We start from the raw sequence: 19,000 nt of genomic DNA, 5'->3' as shown, positions 1-19,000 counted from the left end.
TTCAATGTCCCAAGTGTTTGAAACTAGAAAATTAGCCTCTGAAAAGATGACTTAAACCTCTTGGTCAAGAGAAAGGTATGTCTCCCACCACAAATTAATAAACTGGTATGTGGTATATGATTGGTTAGGAGGCACAGCTTTCAAAGTAGGCAGACAAAAGTTTGAATATCAGTTTTACCATTTATAGAAAAGTGAACTTGACTAGTTAATTTACTGAGCTTAAGTTTCCTCATCGGTAAAAAAAAATGGGACTAACAATACCTATATTTTAAGACTGCTGTGAGGACCAGGTGAGAAAATGCATTCAAGAGATTGAGCAGTTTGCCAAGGAGAGAGCCTGGAAGCAGGGGGACCAGGTTTTAAATCCAAGTCTTTATGATGCTGGATTCTTAACCCTTAACTTTTACACCATCCCGCCACTAAAATGGCCCCCACGGCTATCCTTCTCAGTCTTATAGTCCTAATATGTTAGCATATCCCCTCAACTGACTTAGGCAGAATACTAACATTCATTCATTCATCCATCCATTCATTTATTCAATTTATTTATTTATGCCAGAAATCTCAGTTTTATTTGGTGAAGCAAGACAGCATTTAGGACCTGGAGTTTATTCAGTGACGGAATTAGAGTATTTGGTAGGAAGAATAGCTTTTGGATTGGAAGGAGTACTGATAGAATCAGTGAATTCAAGTTTTAGTCCATCATAAACAGTAGAGTTTGTCTCTGAGTGAACTGCTTTAACTTTTATCCTGAAAGTTAAAAAACCACAAACCTTTATTGAGATATACAGATACCATACAATTCATTTATTTGAAGTATATACTATACTGTATGTCAACTATATTAATAAAACTAGAAAAAAAAACAATATAATGGTAGAGTTGTATAACCATCACCACAAGCAATATTAGAACATTTCATTATCCCCCAAAGAAAGCCCATATCCATTAGCACTCATTCTGCATTTCTCTGCTCCTCCCTGACAAACCCCTGACAGTCATAAGACAATCACCAATCTACCTTCTGTCTCTAAAGATTTGCCTATTTTGGACATTTCATATCAATGGAATCATACAATATTTGGCTTTTTGTCACTGGCTTCTTTACTTAGTGTGATGTTTTCAAGGTTCACCCGTGTTGTAGCACGTAGCAGTACTACACTCCTTTCTATGGCTGAATATATTGCACTGTATGGACATGCCACTATATTTTGTTTATCCACTTTTCAGTTTATAGGCATTTGGGTTGTTTCCAGTTTGGGGCTATTGTGAATAATACTGCTGTAAACATTTGTGTGTGAGTTTTTGTGTGGACATGTTTTCGTTTCTCTAGTGTATACCTAGGAGTGGAATTGCTGAGTCATACGTTAACTCTATGTTTAACCTTTTGAGAAAGGTAAATACTGCTTTTTAAAGCAGCTGCACCATTTTACACTCCCAGCAGCAATGCATGAGCGTTCCAATTTCTCCACATCCTGGTCAGCACTTGTTATGTTCCATCTTTTTGATTATAGCCATCGTAGTAAGTATGAAGTGGAACCTCACTGTGGTTTTGATTTGCATTTACTTCATGGTTTCCTTGATGCTAATGATGCTAAGCTTCCTTTTATGTGTTTATTGGCCATTGGTATATCTTTGTGTAAATGTCTATTAAAAACGTTTTCTCTTTTTTTTTTTTTTTTTTTTTTGTGGTACGCGGGCCTCTCACTATTGTGGCCTCTCCCGTTGCGGAGCACAGGCTCCGGACGCGCAGGCTCAGTGGCCATGGCTCACGAGCCCAGCCGCTCCGCGGCACGTGGGATCTTCCCGGACCGAGGCACGAACCCGCATCCCCTGCATCGGCAGACGGACTCTCAACCACTGTGCCACCAGGGAAGCCCCGTTTTCTCATTTTTAAATTGGGTTATTTGTCTTTTTATTATTGAATTTTAAGAATTCTTTAATATGCTAGATAGAAGTCCCTTATCAGATATATGACTTGCAGATATTTTCTCCCATTCTGTGAGTTGTCTTTTCAGTCACTTGTTCGTGTCTTTTGTAGCACAAATGTTTTTTAATTTTGGTGAAGTGCATTTTATCTATTTCTTATTTTGTTGCTTGTGCTTTTGCATCACATCGAAGAAACCAAAGCCTAATCCAAGGTTATGAAGATTTACCCCCTCTTTTCTTTTATGAGGTTTATAGTTTTATCTCTTAAGTTTACATCTTTGATCCATTTCAAGTTAATTTTTATATATGGTGAGGTGGGAGGAGATTAACCTTTTGAGCGAGGAATATCACAACTAAAATGCCAACTAAAATTATAGCTTTGGGGGCTTCCCTGGTGGCGCAGTGGTTGAGAGTCCGCCTACCGATGCAGGGGACACAGGTTCGTGCCCTGGTCCGGGAAGATCCCACATGCCGCGGAGCAGCTAGGCCCGTGAGCCATGGCCCCTGAGCCTGCGGGTCCGGAGACTGCACTATGCAACGGGAGAGGCCACAACAGAGAGAGGCCCGCGTACCGCAAAAAAAAAAAAAAAAAAAAAAAAAAAAAAAAAAATTATAGCTTTGTACACTTAATGCCTATGAGATTTGTTTTTTTTTATTTTAAAAGTCATTTAAGTAGCCTAATTTCAAAACTATAACTCTTATTTGAAAGCAACTGCCGCAGCTAATTAGGTCAAAACCTCTTAGCTTTGGAAATGAGAAATTGTGGGTCAGGCAAACAGTACTTGACTGTTTTTTGGTCCAATCTGGCAACAATCATTGATGGCTGCTTCAAGTCCTAAGTGACAAGTTTATGGGGAACTCTGTAATAGATTATTTGGTAACACCAAATTCCAGTGAATAATCTTAACATCACTAAATATGGGATATCTTGACATTATGTTTCTTCAAGTGTGATGCAATAGGAAGTACATACTACTGCCTATGAAATACTTTTGCCAAGATAATTGAACCTTAATCTAATCGTACTTCTAGATCTAACTACCAGTTTACAAAAACTATGGAGGCTCATGGAACAAGAAAAACAATACTACGTGGATACAATCAGCTAAATCCAGAATGTGGGAAAATCTAGAGGACAAATGATCCAGTTTATTCACCCAAAATATAGTATAAAAAAGAGATGGAGAAGTGTTATAGACTAAAAGAATCTTAAGAGACATATCAACCAAATAAATGATATGGATGTCCTCTTCCTGAGTTCTTCAGGTACAGAATAAGGTGTAATATACATGGTAATACTATCAGTTTCTAAAATGAGTGAACACCTTTGGAGTGAATTAAAGTTTTACTCAAAACATTCCCAAGGTGACTTTGTGCTCATTAAGTTAGAAACTGTAGACACAAGTAACTGCATTTTTAAGAGATTCCAAGGAAATCATTCTTATCTATAAATTCTGGAGAGAAAAGAGTTAATTATTTTTATTACCTTACTTCAATTGTTTTCCTTCTCAAGTAGAATACATATCAATGAGTAGGAGTGTATTTTAACAGTCATTGTATTGCTCTGCAACCATAAAAACATACTGTTCCATTTGAGTACAGAAGCTAAATCAGGTCCAAGTGAAATGCTAAGGAAGTCATCTCCAACTGGGATGCCAACTGAAGCTTCAGGTTTTCATGACAGATCTAAAGTTCCCCCAAATCCTGAGTAAACGGAACTTAGGAGTCAGGCATACCCATAACTATTCCTAGTTCTGATATATGATAATTTGATGAATTTGGGCAGGTAACAATTTTTAAAAACAACTCTGTTGAATTTACAAGGTATAATTTACAGGTCTCAAATGTACAGTTTCATGATTTTAGTAAATTTATACCGTTGTGCAACCATCACCAAAGTCTAGTTTTAAATTTCCATCACTCAGGCTTCCCTGGTGGCACAGTGGTTAAGAATCTGCCTGCCAGTGCAGGGGACACAGGTTTGAGCCCTGGTCTGGGAAGATCCCACATGCCGCGGAGTAACTAAGCCCGTGCGCCACAACTACTGAGCCTGCGCTCTGGAACCCATGAGCCGCAACTACTGAAGCCCACGCACCTAGAGCCTGTGCTCGGCAACAAGAGAAGCTACCACAATGAGAAGCCCGCTCACAGCAACGAAGAGTAGCCCCCACTCGCCACAACTAGAGAAAACCCCACTCAGCAGTGAAGTCCCAATGCAGCCAAAAATAAATAAATAAATAAAAGTATTAAATTTCCATCACTCCATAAAAGTTCTCTCATGCCTATATTCAGCCAAACGTGGCTCCCAGCCCAAGCAGTCATGGATGTGCTTTCCATATCTACAAATCTACTTTTTCTAGAAATTTCATGTTAATGGAACCATACAATACATAGTCTTTTGCAGCTGGTATGTTTTTAAGTTTCAACCATGTTATGGTATGTAGTTTCCTTTTTATTGCCAAACACTGTTCCATTGTATGGATATACCACATAGTTTACTCATTTACAAATTGAAGGACATTTGGATTGTTTCTACTCTTCACCTATTATGAGTAATGCCACTATGAACATTTGTACGCAAGTCTGTGGATATATGCTTTCATTTCTCTTGGATATATACCTAGGAGTGGAACTGCTGGGTATGGTAATTTTATGTTTAACTTTTTGAAAAACTGCCAACCTGCTTTCCAAAGTTGCTGCAGCGCTGTGTGTTCCTACCAGCAATGTATGAGGGTTCCAGTTTCTCCACATCTTTGCTAACATTTGTTATGTTTTCTTTCTGATTATAGGCATTCTGGTGAGTATGAAGTGATATCTCATTATGATTTTAATTTGCATTAAATGATTAATGATGTTGAGCATCTCTCCACGTGCTTATTAGCCATTCATAAATCTTCATTGGTGAAACGTCTATTCAAATCTTTTGCCCATTTTAAAATTAGGTAATGTGTCTTCTTATTGTTATAATGTTCTTAATATTTTCTGGATATAAGTGCTTTGTTGGATATATGATTTGCAAATATTTTCTTCTATTCCATGGCTTGTCTTTATCTTTTCTTAATACATGAATTAAAAGTTTTAAATTTCTATTAAGTATAACTTGTCAATTTTTTTCCTTTATGGATCATGACTCTGGTGTCATATCTAAGCAATCTTTAACTCAACATCAAAAGATTTTTGTTTTCTTCCAGAATTTATAGACTTTTAGCTCTTTTACATTTAGGTCTATGATCCATTTGAATTAATTTTTATGTATAGTGTGAGGTAAGGGTCAAAGTTCTCCCCCTCGCACCACAGATACTCAATTGTCCTAGCACTATTTGTGTTAAAAAAAATTTTTTTAGTCTTTCCCTATTGAATTGTTTTAGCACATTTGTTGAAAATCAAATGACCATGAATGTAAAGGTTTATTTCTGGGCTGTCTATTCTGTTCCATTGATCTATATGTCTATCCTTGTGGCAATATCACACTGTATTCATTAGTGTAGTAGCTTTATAAGTTTTCAAATCGGGTAGCAGAAGTCTGTCACCTTTGCTTTTCTTTTTCAAAATTGCTTTGGCTATTCTGGTTCCTTTACATTTCCATATAAATTTTAGAATCAAACTTGTCAATTTCTAAAAAGAAAAAGGGCTGCTGGGGTGTTGGTAGAGATTATATATATATATATATTTTTTTTCAACATCTTTATTGGAGTATAATTGCTCTACAATGGTGTGTTAGCTTCTGCTGTATAACAAAGTGAATCAGCCACACGTATCCACATATCCCCATATCCCCTCCCTCTTGTCTCCCTCCCACCCTCTCTATCCCACCCCTCTAGGTGATCACAAGGCACTGAGCTGACCTCCCTGTGCTATGCAGCTGCTTCCCACCAGCCATCCATTCTACATTTGGTATTGTATATATGTCCATGCCACTCTCACTTCACCCCAGCTTACCCTTCCCCCTCCCCATGTCCTCAAGTCCATTCTGATAGAGATTATATTGAATCTATAGATCAATTTGGAGAGAACCGTCAACTTATGTTCAATCCATGATCATGGTATGTTTATTTACCTAGATCTTTGATTTCTCTCAGCAATGTTTTGTAGTTTTCAGCGTATAGGTCTTGCATTACTTTCGTTACGTTTATTTGGATTTTTCTGATACTCTTGTAAATGGAATTGTTTTCCTTACTTAATTTTCAGATTGTTAGCTGTTGGCATTTATAAATATATTGATTTCTGCATGTAGTTCTTGGTAGACTTAATTTTTTTTTTTTTTTTTTTTGCAGTACACGGGCCTCTCACTGTTGTGGCCTCTCCTGTTGTGGAGCACAGGCTCCGGACGTGCAAGCTCAGTGGCCATGGCTCACGGGCCCAGCCGCTCCGCGGCATGTGGGATCTTCCCAGACCGGGGCACGAACCCGTGTCCCCTGCATCGGCAGGCGGACTCTCAACCACTGCGCCACCAGGGAAGCCCTAGACTTAATTTTTTAAAGCCCCCGTTTTGTCATGTGTAAAAAGGAAATAGCTGCCTAGCAAGATTTTGTGCAGAATAATATACCTACAATTTCAGCAGAAGGCTAGAAATGAAGCTCTCCCACACACAAAAAAATTCAGTCACCTAAAATGTGAGGTCACATTATTTTGGGGAAAGGGAAATGACCAGGATGAGCCTGGTGCAGAAGGCAGGAAACAGTTGCCAACAGCATTATATCTGTATTTGCATAATCAAGGCGTTTTGCTGCATTTTCATTACTGTAGCAAATAGATGTTTGTTGATATTTCCTATCTGCATGTGGTGATTTTATAATCAGAAGAAAACAAATGTTACTTCTTAAAAAGTAAAAATTAGTAATCCATTTAATTTCATAAAGAGGAAAAGTAAAAGGACACAGAAATGCTTGAATTCAATTTGCTGGGACCAATTAAATATAATTCCATGAAAACTACACAGTGTTAGGCACTGGGTCCAGAAAAGTAAGACATGTAATTTATGAACTACTGCAAAGTTCAGCAGGCTGAGGTACCTCAATGACTACTGAAGCAGATGCAGGGAAGAGATTCCCCCGAGGCCTCCTACTCAGACTAACTTCTCAAACTTCCAACAACTATGGCAGCTTTATTTTGATCTTTTTTTTTTTCTTTTCTTTTTTTAAATTTTGGCTGTCCGGCTTGTGAGATCTCAGTTCCCCCACCAGGGATTGAATCCTGGGCCTTGGCAGTGAAAGTGAGGAATCCTAACCACTAGACCACCAGGGAGCTCCCATACTTTGATCTATTTTTATATGTTGGGTTTCCATATAATATTAAATTTGAATAAAGCATTCTATGCCTTTATAAGGTTTGAAAACCACTGTCTAATAAAAAAACAAAGTGAAACTATAAAGCAGTCTGGTATTACAATATTGAACTGAGGGCTCATGTAGCGTGGGCCCAGATCACAGAATTCCTGAGTGGCGGGGCCTTGTTTGAAACTGGGGTTGTCTGATTTCAAAGCACAGAGCCTGGGTTCAGATAGGTACATATACTGAAGAGGTGTGAAGCAACATCATGCTACTGCAAGGGAAGTGGTGAGCAATGAGGCTGGAATCGTTAAGCACCTACTCTTGTTCACTTGACTAAGGGCGAACCGGGCAAAGACAGATTGGGCTGGAATTGGAGGAATCGGTGTAAATGCGCGATTTCATGTGTCTGTACCATCGCAGCTCTGCCCACTGAAAAGGCTTACAAGCAATGATACACCAAGCCTCATTCAATGGTGGGGTTAGCAAGGGTGTCTGCCGCCTCCCGCCCTCCCGGCAGGCTTCTCTGTCACATTCCATTGCGGTCTCGCCACAGACCAGATATCTTTCATCTGCCTGCGCCTCCTTCAGCCGGGTAAGCGGAGCCCCCAACTCCTGCCACGCCTTAAGGAGAAGACTGCAGCGGCCACCACCTCGGCGGCCATTTACACCCGGTGAAGCGCCGGGGACAAGACGCCGACAGGAAGAACCTGCATGGGCGGCGACCCTGAAGGCGGAGCTGGAACCGAAGCCGGAAACGGCGCCGTGGGCGGGACCTCGGGCTCCTTTGTTTCTTATTGGAGCTCACCGCTGCCAGTCTCTGCCTCCTCCCTCCCGTCCTCACCTCTTCCGCGCCGGCAGTCAGTAGGTGGCGGGCAGGGGCGGGTAGGGGCGGACGGCCACTTCCGGGTGGGAGAAAAAAGCTGGGCCGCGGGAGGGGCCGGGAAGAGGGAGGAGGAGGAAGAGGAACCGACGGACGGCGGCGGTTGTAGGTTGTTCGGTGGCGGCGGCTCCGGCTCTCTTACGGGCGCACTATGGACAGCCAGGGCCGGAAGGTGGTGGTGTGCGACAACGGCACCGGGGTAAGCGCTTCGCGGGGAGGCTGCAGCGGCTACAGGCTCGGGCAGGGGATGAGCGAGGGGCGCGCGGGCCCTTGGCGCCCGGGGCTGCACCCCTGGGCCCTCGGCCCCCGGGGCCAAGGGGCTAGGGCCTCGCTTCCCGCCTCCGTGGGTGTGGCGCGCGAGAGGGTCGGGCCCCTTAGTTTCCCCGAGCCCGCCACTCCCGCAGCTCGGGGTCAGGACGGCGGGCGAGGCCGGCACTGGATGGGGTTCCCACCTGCTGCCCGGCCGGGGCCGGCCCCGCGCTGGAGCCGCGGGATTCTGGCTGGCTAAAGGGCCGGAGGAGTAGAAGGCTGGGTTTGTGTGTTCCAGAAGGGCTCCATTCCCCAGGGTTGCCGGTGTGTAAAAAGAAGATCAAGAGGCCTTCCTCTTCCTGTATAGTTGAAGATACAGAACGGGAGACAGGAAGCGGGTTTAAAGAAAAAAGGGAAGTGCTGTCATGCAATGAGCCTCAGTCCTTTCGCAGTGTTTGTTTTTTTGTTTTCTTGTTTTTTGAGGGGAAGGGAGACCAGGTCGGCAGCGCATCATTTACTTTTTGTTCTGCATGCTGGAAATTTGGCCCAGGTGCAGCCCCGCAGAGATCAGTGTGTCCCAGTGGTTGATCTTGCACCCTTTAAGGCCCAAGTGTTAATTCCACTAACCTTAGGGGAAGTTAATCAGTTTGGGTACCCCTCCTCCTTTTTTTCCTTACTTGCAGAATACAGGTAATGTTAGTATTTAAGATTCTAAAATGCAAATAATTGTAAAAATCTGAGTAAAACACTGATATAGAAATTATTTGAAGGTGGTTTCTTTCAATCGCCCCCCCCACCCCATTTAAAAAAAATGTATTTTGGGCAGCAAAGTCAGCAAATTAGAAGACAGAAGTGTTACTTATTTTGGATGAGTTCTGTAGTGATCACTTCTCCCTACATTACAACAAGTCCTAACCATCTTGGAGCTGCAGTATTTTGTGACTTTTATCCCCTTCCTTCCATAAATGTGATAGATGAATTAAAATAGATTTTATTTGAACTTTAAAGCCCTTTGGAAACTGGATTGTTGAGGGGAAAAAAGAGCTGATATTCACAGCTATAATATGCTGCCCTTGATTGAATTTGTTAGACTTTTACAAGCAATGATGATATTAGCTTTATCTGACCTAAGTTAAAAACGGATGAGAGTAAGAAGACATCCATACAAAATGGAATAGTACTTAAAGAAAAGGAGGCAGGTCCACCACTATAGAAACATTTTTAAGATCTATTGTTAAGTTTAAAAATAGTTTTACAGCAATTCCATCTTTATTAAAGATATTTATGTGTCCGCAAATGTATGTGTATATGAAAGTTTTGGCGGAATTTATAAGAAATGTATGTTCATAGTGGTTACCTGTGAGACTAGGGATAAGAGTGAGGTAAGGTGGGAAGGACTTCATCACCCTTCTGAATTATTGGAAAACTGTTCTTTGTTTTTTTAACAAACCATGTATTTTTAAACTATCTTTAAATGAAACTAACTATAAACATGTATTACTTTTACACTTAAAACTCAGTTAAAGGTGCTTTTTAAAAAATATTAGCCTGATTCCCACTGTAGTCTCAAATTGACCTCTAAATAAATGTAAATCTTTAAAAGTTGATGTTAATATATTTTGTTTTGTGAATATGTCAGCTTTTTTCTTTAGAAATTGAAGTCAGTTATGTTTTAATGGATTCCTCCTCTTTGAAGGACAGTGAACCCTGTTTTTGTAGTATATGTTTTCTCATAATATTTAGGGGTTTTTTTTCTTCTTCTTTTTTTAAAAAATTTTCTTTTTGGCTGCACCGCATGCAGGATCTTAGTTCCCCGACCAGGATCGAACCCGCGCTCTCCGAGGTGGAAGCGCGGAGTATTAACCACTGGACAACTGGGGAAGTCCCATAATATTTAGTTTTTATGTTACTATTTCATTAGTTTATCTGTGTTAGAAAACTGATTGTATATTATTGATTAGTCTTATGTCTAATCCATAATTTAAGAATCTTGTTTCTTAAGACAAAAGATCAGTTACTATGACATAAATAGAAAAGTGTAGTTAATTCAAACAAAAACTTACATATTTGGTGTTATGTTTCTAGTTACTCTAAAATTTTTATCCAGATTTTCTATAGGACATGGTAGACTTCAAATGAAGAAACCGCTCTGATGTGGTATGTAGTCATGAATGCTGTGATATTTCTGAAAATTTAGAGAACTAGGAACCACTTAGATTCTGTATTTCTTATGGTTATACTTCATAGTCAGTTTGATTTTATTTAGGTACCTGAAGGTCTAATGATTCCTCTATGATTAAATGAAGAAGATATTAAAATTAAATTTCTAAAAACTTATGGAAATAGTTGTTACTCCAAAGCAGTTTGCCTCTTACACATTTTAGGTGTTAAAATTATAGCTATTTGAGAACTTGATTTTTTTTTTTAATTTATTTATTTATGGCTGCGTTGGGTCATTGTTGCAGTGCGTGGGCTTCTCATTGCGGTGGCTTCTCTTGTCGCGGAGCACGGGCTCTAGGCGCGCGGTCTTCAGTAGTTGTGGCGCACGGGCTTAGTTGCTCCATGGCATGTGGGATCTTCCTGGACCAGGGCTCGAACCCGTGTCCCCTGCATTGGCAGGCGGATTCTTAACCACTGCACCACCAGGGAAGTCCTGAGAACTTGATTTTTTAAGCCCCTCTGGCAGGCCCTGAATCGAATGCCCTAAGAGTAGGTGAGTTCTTGTGATCACATGCCAGATGTTGGTCCCGCTCTTCTTCCTCACTAGCTCCCAAGCTGACCACTGTCTCTTTTCCTCCTAGAGGAGGAAAAGCTCATCCATTTCCAGTACTTTATGCATTTCACCTTCATAACCATTCAAACCTAAAATGGAGCCTTCGTCCAAACCTGCACCTAAAATAGAGCTGCAGAAAGTGGCCAGATAGGTGAAAATGTGGAGATCTGCTTAGGCTTGGGTGCCTTGCAAGAGTGGGGCCTGGGCCCCTGGTGTTGTATATTCTTTTACCAAACTTGGGTGATTTCATCAACATTGAGTTAGTTCACCAACAGTGAAGACTTCTGGCGTGCCTACTGTGTGACTGGTATAATTTTTAGGGTCTAGTGATACAAAGTAGCTTATAGTGTTAGGTAATTACACTTTTACAATCCACATTTGTAGTATTATGGCCTTTATCAGGCTTATACAGATTTATATAATGAATTTAGGAGTGTTTGAGTTAGAAACAAATCAGAAACAGGTTTGGTTTCACCCTATAAAATGCTTTGGAATAGGGCTTCCCTAGTGGCGCAGTGGTTGAGAGTCTGCCTGCCGATGCAGGGGACACGGGTTCGTGCCCCGGTCCAGGAAGATCCCATGTGCCGCGGAGCGGCTAGGCCCGTGAGCCATGGCCGCTGAGTCTGCGCTTCCGGAGCCTGTGCTCCGCAACGGGAGAGGCCACAACAGTGAGAGGCCCGCGTACCGCAAAAAAAAAAAAAAAAAAGTGCTTTGGAATAAATATAATAAATATTTTGGTGGTCTGAGATCAGAATAATCACTATGCAATTAAATTAATATGTCAATATCATCAATTTAAATTAATAAAGGAAAAATACAAATTAAATAAGTCCAAATGAGACTTTATAAATCCCAGTTTATTTTTTGAGGGAGAAAGGCACTTTTAGAGCAAATGTAGATGAGCTTTTTTTTGTTGCTTGAAAGAACATTATATTGTTCATGTTCTTACCATTTGATGACTCAGTAGGAAGTAAGGGAGCCAGTTTAAACCACAGTGCTATGAAGAGGAAACTATATATGGTAAAATCTATTTCTTAAACACAGCGTTACTGCACACAATGAGAGAACTAAGCCACCAAGTCTTAAAATGATTGGAATGGGGGGAGATATCTCCAGGATTAAAAATGATACCAAACAAATAATTTAAAAAAGAATATTTTCTTTGTATTTTATTACATCGTGGTTTAGATCTTTTAAAAAATACTTGCTTTTTACAAGAAAGGAAATGGCAGGTTGTCTGTTGGTTATATGTTATTGAGAAATACAGCATTGTAATTATATTCTTGTTATTATAACTATTAATGCTTTCACATTTGAAATAATGTGAAATAGTGCAGCACTTGCCATTTTGACCAAACACTAGTACCCTGTAGTAATGCTAGCACTGGATTACTGTGGCAGCATCTACTTCCAGTAAGCTACTGCTTAAGCAGAATAAATGATTTCATTAATAAGTGATTGGTATCTTTAATTTGAACTAAAAGCCAAATTTCCATTTTTTATAAAGCACAGGAATAGTAGTTTACAATTATTTTTATAGTTTCAGGAGTTCTTAATTTTTTGTCATCTTGCCTCAGGCACTTGGCAAATATTTTGTCCCGTGAAGTATGCTCAGACAAGAATTTCAAGGTGCAAACTACCCATCTATAATTGTTCAGGTTATAATCAGTAAACATTGAGTGATGTGATTATGGATTTACTGTGTTGCACGTCTCCCAGTGTGTTTGGCTCAATGAGGGGAGGCACGTCAACCTTCGCAGCCTCCTCCCTGCACCAGGACTTGGCTTACGCCCCATCCCAGGCTCCTGCCCCACCTTTACCTTGTGTTGCGATTTCTCACTTAAATCATTTGTTTACATTTAATGTGCTAAAAATGCCCTTACAAACTTGTAGGTTCTTTTTTCATTCATTCTGTCATTTTTTTTAAGAACATTTATACCCATGTGAGCATGTTCAGTCTGATGAATGGACACTTTTTGACCCACCCAGTGTCCTTATCTGTTCATTATGTTAATACATAAGAATTTAATGTCTACATTATATTTGGTTTCTATATTTGGAACATATGTATAAATTATGACTAAAGCTGGTGATCATGACAAATTTTATTTATATAGAAATTTGGATATGGTGGGGTAATGAGAAGAGATTCTCTGGTTTTGCATCTGATTTCCATTCACGTCAGGTGAGCTGGCTTTTGACTTAAGGACAAAAGCGAGTTTGATTTAGAGGAGAAGCGTGTGAGAGGTTTTTTCATTTTCTTTTAATTTGAATAGACTAGAAAATATTAAGTATTATTCTTTTCCTCTGTGGCAGTTGTCACTCCAACTCTTTCTGGGTCACATTGTTAAATTATTTGGGAAGACATTGTGGAAAAATGGACTAGCATTTCTGAATTCTGTTGAACACTTTTTTAGGGTGGGAAGTGTATTGCTCTTTATCATCCACTATTCAAATGGAGAGAGAGGTATGAGCAAGCAGGTAATCTATTGCATATGCCATCATATCACAGTAACTTCTGCCTTGGAAGCTAATCCGGTCAGAATTGTATCATAGTTTTAGAAATGGGTATGTGGCTGAATGGTAAACTAAGCAGGACTAGGTTTTGTGAGTTTGGAAGAAAACCTATCTGAGCAGTGTGTTTTATGTAGGTTCTAAAATGTAAACGTGAACTGAGGAGATACGAATTCAGGTGGTATTGGAAATATGCAATTTTAAAATTTTAGGCATATTTTTCATACCAGTAGCTTTAGTCTGCTAAAGACATGACTTCAACATATTTTTAAGAGCTCTATATATAAAAGACTTGAAATTATGCATGGCAGAATGTTCTAGACTATTTATAATTAAATGCGGTTCATCAACATCATTTCCAACAAGATTGTCTTTGCAGTAGAAAAATTTTATATTTTGGAGGGTTAGTCAGAAGTCAGTGAGTTTCAGGTAGTTGCTAACCTTTACCACTATCAAACAAAACAGTTCCTTGTATGTAACAGCTTTCTCTCCACTTCTGTGTTATTACTATCATGCATCACATTCAGTTACTGTTTTTCTCCTTAATTCTTCTAAGAGAATATGATACCTGAAGCCATGGAACAATAGACTTTCTCAATATTAAACATATTCTCTAGGTTAAAATAATCATAGTATCATACGGGTCAACAGCAAAACTTCTAATATTTATTGATCAGTTAAATAGTATGCATTTAGTATGTGTCAGACACTGTTCTAGGTGCTTGGGATTCATCAATAGACACAAAAATCCTTGCACAGTGTACCATACATTGAATAAAGGCTTGGTGAGAGAGGGTAGAGACTGATTGCATTTCCTTTCTTTTATAGCTTCTTCCTCCCACCCTGAAGTTTTAAACTGCCTTTTCCTTGTAATGGCTGCTCTTAAAAATAAGTCTAAACAGACTGTATTATTGGTATAAGAACTAAAAACCCTTGGTTCTATTTTCAGTTTTACTGTAGATTGTTAAATCTCCTAGTACATCAATTTCTTATTCATAAAATGGAAGTAGTATTAGAATCAGTGATACGTCCTCATTGGAGAAGTACACTATCTGAATATGAAATTATGTCATTTGTTATTACTGAATACGTTTGTCTAAGTATAAAGATGTAAATAGCCCAAAATGCCTAATAAATGTTTATTTTGATGCTAGTCCATATGCCATTTGATTTTCCCATTTTCATAAATGGGGTTGCTTAAGTGAATTGCCAGACATGAATGAAAAGCTGCTTTAGTTCTGTTCATTTTCTGACATTTCTCTTTTAAAAATCCTTAGCATTTGTTGAGTGAATTTGTCCCTTCCCCTCTGTGCATCAAGGCAGTGGGCTCCAGCATGAACTGCTCAGCTTAGCTCCCTGTGGTGGGGAGACCTAGGCACTAAATAAGCAGTTAACCAGTAAGGAAACGGGAACTCTGGTAGTAGTGCCATAAGGGAAATAAATGGAGGATATGATAGATGGGGTGACTACTTTGGGTAATTTGAAAGCAACAAAAGTTTAAAATATTATATAAATGCAAAGTGGTACTTTTCAGATACAGTTTTTAAAAGGATAATATCATAAATACCTTGACACTAACCCACTTTTACTGTTCTTTTCCAGTTTGTGAAGTGTGGATATGCAGGCTCCAACTTTCCAGAACACATCTTCCCAGCTTTGGTTGGAAGACCTATTATCAGATCAACCACCAAAGTGGGAAACATTGAAATCAAGGTAATATTTTATTTATTGATAAATGAGGAGCAAAACCTGTGAGGTGTTCTTTGAATTAAGTAGTTTTAAAATGTGATGCCTTGAAAGGCAAAGGAGGAGGGCCGAATTTCTTATATTTAAAATTTTTATCAACACCTGAAGAAAGGCACCAGAAACTGAAGTTAATTTCATCTGACTTTAAGTATAGCTTGATGCCATCACTCTGAATGAAGTAAAATACTTAGTAAGATTTTTATGTTGATGTGAATACTGTATTAGTGACTTAAAGTCCTATTACCTAATATAATTTTTAAAAGAAATCAGCCTGGTATTTTTATGTCTTTCAGTTCCATATATTTTTCTATGTTGGTGTCTCTTTGGGACCTAAGATTTTTCCTTCCCATGTTCTCATGGCCTGATCCCCCTACATTTTTATATAGCTAGTCAGGAAACACAGGATATAAATCTTATTGGTTCCTCTTTTCACCAGTATAACTGATTTCCATAGTGTGCAGGAGGAAGCTGTGCAAGTCTTTATTTGGCCTTGTATTTATCTTAGCACGAGGAGAGGGAAGGGAATATTGTCATTGCCTACCTACTGTACTTAACATGAGTGACTGGATGTTAAGGGTGATAGATTTTTATCTTCTATTAAAGGGATTGAAAATCAAGTGGGAGTTACAATATTGTAGAAGAAAAGAATCAAAAGTCAGTGGTCACCAATTGACTTAAATTTTTCAGGTGGCCTAGGGATCAGGTTGTACAAAATGCAGTAACATTTAGGGGCCCTTTTACTGCATCATTTGTGAACGGACTAGCATTGTTGGTCCTATCTGGACAGTCCTTGGCAAGACTTCACTGAATTGTTAGTGTGTGAGTTAGTGTGTGCCTCTCTGGAACGTTTATTTGAGATTTCTAGGAAGGTGGTAGTAGGTGGTAGAGGTTTGCTACTTGGTGGCTCTCTGCTGTTGGGACTAGAGAATTGAATTACACAGTGAATAAAAGTACAAACTGAAACTTAGGTTCTGTGTTAATTTTTTAAAGACTTAAAAGAGTGAATGATTCTGGCCTCTGTTTTGTTATGTTACAATCAGAAGGGATACTCAATATGAGAGGTTTTTTGTTTTTGTTTTGGGGGTTTTTTTAGGGTCTTTTGGGAATTTTGTGGAATTCTGTATTCTCTTTTTGTGAACTCCTTTCGTTCTGATTGAATTCAATCTTAAATGAACTCAACTTAAAATTTAGCTAATAATAGTGATAAGGATAAACTTTTTAATGATGTTGGAAGTCACACTTTTATTCAGTATCAGCCTTTTAAAGAAGAATGGCTTTTTTATATACTTTATGGATAATAACATTTTTGAGGTATTAAGATACATATAGCTATTTTTATTGACCAGCATAGTCACAATAATTACCATTTTCTTGCTTTTTAAGGCCAAGTGATAGAAATGAAACTAGAGGATATCCTAGTAAGACGTTTTTGCTAAGGAATTCCCCAGTAGCATTTGCTTGTATGGTTTGTCAGTCTGTTCGATTGGCTCACTTCTGTTCAATCTGCTTAATCTTTTAAGTCTTTCAAGTTAATTTGTCTTCCAGTAGAAAACAGTGAAAGAAAACAGACCTGTGTCAAATTTAACTTGACTACTAGAGCTTGGAAAGTCAACTCTAAATACCCTTTACTTACTCAGCTAGACCTTTTCTGCTATTTATTTTCCTTAATTAAGGTTCTTAAATTCAGTAATGAATTAAAGAAATATGACTTTTTTGGAATTCCTATGCCTAGTGGATTGATTTATACTTTTTGTGTCTTGTTAGCTAAAATGTGGTAGACTAAAAACTGGAAATTTAAATTGTTTAATGAGTTTATTTTCATTCAGGAGTAATAACTGTCCATGCTAATTCGGCCCTAATTGTTAACTCCGTAAACTGTAGTAGTACTGCATCTGACCTCGACCTAATTTGTCTCTATTGCTTGTATGTTTAAAAATTTCAGTGAGGATTTTATTTAGGCCTTTTCTGACTCTTACTTCTACCTTCTCTCTCTTCACCTTTCTTGACCTGTTGAAGTAGAATAACAAAAAGATGGTAAGTGAGGTTACACACATGCTCTCTGTTTGTTTTCCACTTTTGCTTGGTGGGACAGTAGTTGTTGTTTTGTGTCCCTTTGGTATTGGGGAGGGGGGTAATTCCATATTTTAATTTTTTAATTTTTAAGTACTTTGATTTTTAACCTTTTTCATTGCTTCAATTTGGTAGCAACTAATTAAGTCCTATACTTTCCTGATTGCATACAATGGACCAAATCAGAACTAATTACTAACATAGTTTTGAATTGTTTTCCTTGTGTTTTTTGTAGATGAATGTTACGATTAAAATGGAATGTGGTGTGCATTTTATTAGAAACCAAGTGGCTTTATTTAGGATATGTGTGATCCAGAAAATTGGGGTGAAGTTGTTGCATTTGGATAAATCCACTTTATTGACCATTGTTAAATTGAACACTGCCTGTCATAGCCTCTATATATATGTGTATATATTTGCATCCAGTACGGTATCATATGTGTATTTAATAAACTGAGTAAAATTTTAATGTGCAAATGAACTATAAATAGTAAAGGGGGAGAAAAAGAGATTGACTTGTTTCCTATATTATCCTTATCGATGAGCAGATTTTGCATTATCTGAGTATAAATAAGAAAAAGGTGGAAGTCTTGTAAGACTTTCGCATAGACAATAGATTCTTCCTCTAAATAAATACCATTGTGTGGCACCTTTTTCTTTTGAACTAGAAGTAGGCGCATCCCAGGCAGTTGACTCTTTCACCATATTTTTCTGTGGTAGTCAAAGTGCTTTCTGTAGTAGGTATTTTCAAGTTTGTTTGTTTTTAATATTTGTAAGCAGCTTTGACAGAGGTTAATATCAGGCCTTTCTAGTGATATGTATTTTAACTAGTAACAGTAACTTTGTGAAGTTTTCTTTTGAATAAACAAAAGCATTTAAAAGTGGAAATTCCTACATTTATCCTAAATAAAAGATCATGCATTTGTCTTAAAATCTGGAGGAGATTAAGAAAAAAGTGCACTTGTAGAGAACAGTGTAGGCTTAATTTAATGTTTTTTATGAAATTTTGTTCTAGGAATTTAATTGTGGTTTTAAAGTATATTTGCTCTACTTTTAATTTGAGGTGACATTGTTTAGAATGATTCTTGGCAAATCTCATCTACACTGCCTGCTTTTCATAAAATATAAATGCTTTTATAACAAAATCTCAGACAGTTACTATAATTTTTCATTCTTTCAGGTAATAGGTGATGGTTTAGGCTTGGTCCAATGATGAGGTGGGTGGTAAAAAGCTAAGGCCTGATCTGATGGCTTATAATTTTGGTCTTGGAGATGCGGGCAAGTTACATAACCTTTTATCATTTTGGGGTTTTGGAAGTTAAAATGTTCTAAGGAAAACTATATGTTTTAGGATTTTTTGAAATAAAATTTTAGATATCGATACGTTTTTAAATTAGGTAGCTTGAGTTAGTCAAGACTATTTGCACTAATTTGATAAGTTAATACTCGTTTTCTTCCATTTTAAATGTTCTCTTTGTTCAGAGGGATGGTAAGATACTCAATGCCAGATGTTTTTTTCAGTTAATTATTTATGGTATGTGTGCCCTAGAAGTAGATCCATGACACTTC

The 19,000-nt window shown here is 38.3% G+C and overlaps 1 protein-coding gene and 1 long non-coding RNA gene across 4 annotated transcripts in view; both read left to right on the top strand.

Moving 5' to 3' along the window:
* Positions 1–6,581, top strand: part of LOC141276325 (uncharacterized) — a 40,154-nt gene extending 33,573 nt beyond the window's left edge. The window contains exons 2-3 of the long non-coding RNA XR_012325670.1: positions 5,751–5,823; positions 6,204–6,581. This is a non-coding gene — a long non-coding RNA (uncharacterized lncRNA). The remainder of the gene's footprint in view (positions 1–5,750; positions 5,824–6,203) is intronic.
* Positions 6,582–8,120: 1,539 nt separating this feature from the next.
* ACTR2 (actin related protein 2) overlaps positions 8,121–19,000 on the top strand; it is a 34,563-nt gene continuing 23,683 nt past the window's right edge. For 2 of the 3 annotated variants that reach the window (XM_019942811.3, XM_019942810.3), the window contains exons 1-2: positions 8,121–8,278; positions 15,218–15,328. In XM_019942811.3, coding sequence (XP_019798370.1) covers positions 8,231–8,278; positions 15,218–15,328 — 159 coding nt within the window. In that variant the 5' untranslated portion in view covers positions 8,121–8,230. Of the gene's footprint in view, positions 8,279–10,466; positions 10,486–15,217; positions 15,329–19,000 lie in introns of those variants that run through there. The other variant, XM_033838442.1, reaches the window with a different exon arrangement.

This window comes from Tursiops truncatus, chromosome 14 (genome assembly GCF_011762595.2).
Source record: "Tursiops truncatus isolate mTurTru1 chromosome 14, mTurTru1.mat.Y, whole genome shotgun sequence".
NCBI classification, from domain to species: Eukaryota; Metazoa; Chordata; class Mammalia; order Artiodactyla; family Delphinidae; genus Tursiops; species Tursiops truncatus.
This window is presented reverse-complemented; position numbering and strand designations above follow the sequence as displayed.